Below are 5,099 nucleotides of genomic sequence, written 5' to 3' on the forward strand. Positions count from 1 at the left end.
ACACACACACACACACACACACACACACACACACACACACACACACATACGCACGTTCTTCTGTTGGTTCCTTGTTGACATGAGGCTTTCACAAATGTCTGTATCCAGATTGTGACTAAATCTACTGTAGCTAGTAGACACAACCAGGCTCGCTGATTTCCCCGTTTCGAGCCTTAATGCTAAGCTAAGCTAACAGGCTGCTGGCTGTAGCTTTATATTTAACAGACAGTTATTACAGTGGTATCGATCTCCTCATCTAATTCTAGCATACTTCCCAAATTGTTAAACTATTGAACTGTGTTCAATTCTGGTGTTCATCCACACGATGGAGGCTACCAGATTAAAAAAAATGAATCTGGATCAACAAAGAAACAAGAAAGAAATCTGTGTTTGACATTCATTTAATACTGTATCATAAATGGGGCATTATTGAGAATTTAAGTAATCAAAGTTAAACCTCTCTTCTATTTCCTCAACAGCTCTCCTCTCTTTTACTTATCACCTCCTCTTTCCTTAACCCAGATAACTGTTCACTGTGTCAGGAAAACACTTCCTTCTCACCATGTGTGTGTGTGTTTGAGCCCTAAGCATTGCTGTTTTTTATAGTCCTATGAGGCCCGCTGTCACTGCTCTGCTCTAATATTATAACGAGACCTCTGGGACGCTGAAACACACAATATACAAGAAAAAGAAACACACACACACACAGCAGAAGATAAAATGAAACCTTTCAGGTCTCTGCGAAGCGATAGCGTCTTTTACAATGAAGGAAGAGGCAGTAAAGGAAGATTGATCTAAATAACAGCGTTACAGCAGGCCATGAGCACGGTTTGCCTCCATCTCTAAGGCTGCTGTCAGCGCGTGGTCCTTTTACCACTGCAACACGACGGGAATCAATATGTCACCTGCACGAGGCTGCAGACACGCCGTCAACGCTGGAGACACTCATAACACTTCATCATGTTAACCAACAAATCGTTCACATCTCATTTCCTGCTTGTTTCCTTGCTGATGAAACACCGAGATGACAAACAGCTGATACCAGCTGCTGTTATTGGTGACATCAACACACGGAGGATGTCTCACCATGACACTGCAGCATCTGTAGCAGGTTGCTTTACTGCAGACCTGATGCTTTTAAAGCGTATGCTAAAACAAAAAGTGAGCAAGAGGCTGGAGATGAAACCACGCCCACTTATGTATGACCAAAGCCTGACAGCTACAGCACGGTTTGATGAATTTACTGTTTATCAGAGACCACAAATGAGACAAGAACCGCCTCACTCCCCGCCGCCGGGAGACTACTTCGCTGTGAGGAGAGCGGGCCGATTCGGCTGTAGCAACTCAAATTCAGCCAGCGCAAACTCTAGCACCTCCGTCTCCGGAGCGTCTGTCTGCTCTCCTCCTGGCTGTACAGACTGCAGATCAATGAGCCTCGGGCTGTAAAGCTACGCTGCAGACGACATGCTTGACTAAGCCCCGCCCCCGCTGCTGCACAGAACATGTATCAACATTTGATCCAAATCGCACCAAATATGACACTGCACATCGTTGGGTCGCCAGCAATACATCCGCCAAGTGTGAAGTTGATCGGATGAATGGTTCCTGAGATATGCGGAGGACAAACAGACACATCTTGCTTTGTCATTAGACACCATTTCCCATGAGCCCGATAGCTTTGCGGGCCAAACAACTAACTAAAAGAGTCAAGTCCATGGAGTCCCGTTCATGAGTCGAGGGGTTACAGTTAGCTCATACCTGTCCGTAATAACAGCAGAACAGAAAGGACTGAAGGCAGAGAAGGTTTAAGACAGCAGAGATTACAACTAAATCAAAAAAATCAACAACTAAGAAGATTACTTTAGAAGAGTGTTGGACGAAACATCTAGAACTGTATCATTTTATTGCTATGCTGGTACACCCCCTAAAAAAGAAGAGAGCATTGGTTAACTTTTACAGATGCATTGACTTTTAAATATTCATGAAAGCTGTAGTTTTACTGTTCTCATCAGACGGCAACCTCACGTTCTGAAAAGCTAATGTGGAAGTGTCTTAAACTTGCATTCTCTCTAGTGTCCAGCAGGGGGCGACTCCTCTGGTTGCATAGAAGTCTATGAGAAAATGACTCTACTTCTCTCTTGATTTATTACCTCAGTAAACATTGTAAACATGAGTTTATGGTCTCAATCTCTAGTTTCAAGTCTTCTTCACTACAGCATGATGTTCATTTTGTAAAGTATGGTCCATTTAGAGTCAAACAGACCATAAAGCAGGGTATACTTTAGGGCGGGGCTACCCCATTGTGATTGACAGGTCTCTACCGCTACTAGAGCCATATATCGGCAAAATTCAAGATGGCGTCGGCCAAATCTTATAAGAATATATTAAGTAAAAGGTTGCAGTGAGTTACAGAAGCTGGTGAAACAGAGGCTCGCCCGGACATGACGTCAAGACTTTGTCTCTATAAACAGAAAGCACATCACCCCTTTAATCAATCTCGCACTCGCACACACACACACACACACACACACACACACACACACACACACACACTAATATGTCCTCAGCTGCTCTGCAGAGACAGCAGGTTGTCTAATTGACTGACTTGATTGGTCTCGTATGCGTCTGCTCACCCGCACAACCTCATTTATTACTGCTGGCACAAAAAAAGAAAAGGAGGAGGGATGACGTGAGGAGATACAGTCTCTTAAACACACTGACAAGCTGACAGTATGTGTGTGAGTGTGTGTGAGTGTGTGTGTGTGTGTGTGTGTGTGAGGAGAGTATAGTGAGCAGGTGGGGAGAGAAAATAGGGAAAAAGATGAGCGTTCAGGAGGAAAGGAAGGAGGCAGGAGGAGGAATAGGGATTAAGGTGTGGAGGTTAGTGTTAATAGAAGGTGGGAGATAGGGGAGAAAGAGAATAAGAAGGGACAGAGGGAGGACAAAGGGAGAGGAATAAAGAGAGGAAGAGGGAGGTAAAAAAATAGTGGGGGAGGATTACAGAGAAAATGCAGATAGAGAGAGAGAAAAAAAGGAGAGAAAAGGATTTCAATTAGTCTGAACACTTGCTGCTCGCTGCTTGTGTCGGTCTGTTCTGATTGACAGCTTATGAAGAGCGTTCTGGGCCTCACCCACTCTCACCCACTCTCTCTCTCTCACCCACTTTCTCCTAAGCCACACAGACAGTGTCTTCAGTGTCTTTCCTGGTAACATTTGCTGACAGAACACGTCGACCTCAACCGCCTTTGTTTCCTTTCTTTTCTGTTTAACCCCTGTTCCTCCTCTCCTCCCTTTCTCATCTTCCACCTACTCTTCTCTTCATCCTCCTCCAACCATTCCCACTTATCTTCCTCCCCCTCGCCTTATAACTTCCCCTCCTCATTCCTTTTGTTTGTCTTCTTCTTCTTCTTTTCCTCCTCACTATCTCGCCCTCCTTTTCTCGCCTTGTCGTCATTTTGCTCCCTACTTGCCATTTATCTTCCACTCTGTCACCGCCCACGTTCCCATCAAAATCTCCTCCTCGTTTTTCAAAACTCGATCTCAGCCAAGTGTTTTTGATGGGATTCGATGTGTCATAGTCACACAAAAAAACAGCACAGACAAAGCAGAATTCACTTAAACTCAACACGTGTCGGTTTGTAATCTCTTGAAGCAGTTTTTGTTCCAAGAAATTTGACAAAAACAGCAATGAAATGTAGGGCGGGTGAAGTTAAGGGAGTCGGGACTGAAACACTAAAGTAAGTAAACCGCAGACATGAAGATCTACGGTCGGATCCTGACTGGAGCAGAGCGATCGATTCAAGCTCTTTGAAATTCAAAGACTTAATAGAACAGATTATTCACGGCCGCCTCAGATCTTAAATCTCATTTCATCTCCTCCGCTTGAAGATGATCTCTCATTTCATTCTGTTTCTTTGCTCCTAATTGTCACTGTGGTTTTCTCTCTCTCTCTTTCTGCGTCTCTCTTTCTAGATGACTTCACTCACTTTCTCTGTTTGCATCCCTCTTCACCTTTTGTCTCTTCATCTCACAAACACACACACACCTGTGTGAGGGGAAACCCCAGGACTGTTCCACCATCTGTAACTGCTCAGCCCTACTGCAGTGTAGTGAACACACACACACACACACACACACAGCGAATGTATACTGTTGCAAATATAAAAGCAAAAAAATAGTGACAGAAGCATCAGCACGCACACACACACAGACACACACACACACACACACACACACACACACACACCCTTTTGCATGTATGTGAGCAGAAACATAATTACATGCACAGACGAACACACAAAACAAACACACACACACACGTTACAGATAGTCACAGATAGCGTTGGATGTGATCAATAGCTATTGATCTGCCACCTTTGGCTTGTCTTGGCAGCGCTTCATGTGAGACATAAAAATGTCCACACCCGCCACAATAGAGACATATGGCACACACACACACACACACACACACACACACACACACGCACACACACACGCACGCACACACACATTCAAGCACATACACAGAAAAACATCTCTTAAAACAAACACACGCCTTATTTCTAAATTATGAACACAAAAAAAATTGATAATTGACACACCTTTAATAACTTCTATCACTGATGTTATTCTAGTTCACTACACACACTCCAACGCCTCACCTTTGTAGCACATGGTTAACCACAGCAGCTCCAGCACCTGACCCCCAAACTCACACACGTCCAATCCCAGCATGGTGCCTCACTGCGGGGCTGAAAACCCGTCGGGGGGAGGGGGAGGTGGAAACCTCCACAGGTAGCAACAAAGTAGCAGAGCAGGGACGGATTAAAAGAGGAGACCATCCACAAAGGTCTTGAATTTGGGGAGGAAAAAAAAAGGGAGGGGGGGGTGAGGTCAGATGAGCATCTCCTCCCTGGAGGAAATTTACAAAAAAAAAATGTAGTTGGAGGGGTGGAAGAGGAAAAGGGCTGGCGTGAGAGAGACGGAGGCAGAGAGGCAGGGAGGGTATCCTTGGGTGTGGGTGTGGATGTGATGGGGATGTGTGTGAGCTACAGAGAGAGAGAGAGAGAGAGAGAGAGAGAGAGAGAGAGAGAGAGAGA

At 44.9% G+C, this 5,099-nt stretch overlaps 1 protein-coding gene across 1 annotated transcript in view; it reads right to left on the reverse strand.

Moving 5' to 3' along the window:
- Nucleotides 1-5,066, reverse strand: part of LOC116391510 (rho GDP-dissociation inhibitor 2-like) — a 21,458-nt gene extending 16,392 nt beyond the window's left edge. Inside the window, exon 1 of the mRNA XM_031862165.1 lies at nucleotides 4,662-5,066. Coding sequence (XP_031718025.1) covers nucleotides 4,662-4,734 — 73 coding nt within the window. The 5' untranslated portion in view covers nucleotides 4,735-5,066. The remainder of the gene's footprint in view (nucleotides 1-4,661) is intronic.
- Nucleotides 5,067-5,099: the final 33 nt, after the last annotated feature.

This window comes from Anarrhichthys ocellatus, unplaced genomic scaffold (assembly GCF_004355925.1).
Source record: "Anarrhichthys ocellatus isolate YVR2014 unplaced genomic scaffold, GSC_Weel_1.0 scaffold26, whole genome shotgun sequence".
NCBI classification, from domain to species: domain Eukaryota; kingdom Metazoa; phylum Chordata; class Actinopteri; order Perciformes; family Anarhichadidae; genus Anarrhichthys; species Anarrhichthys ocellatus.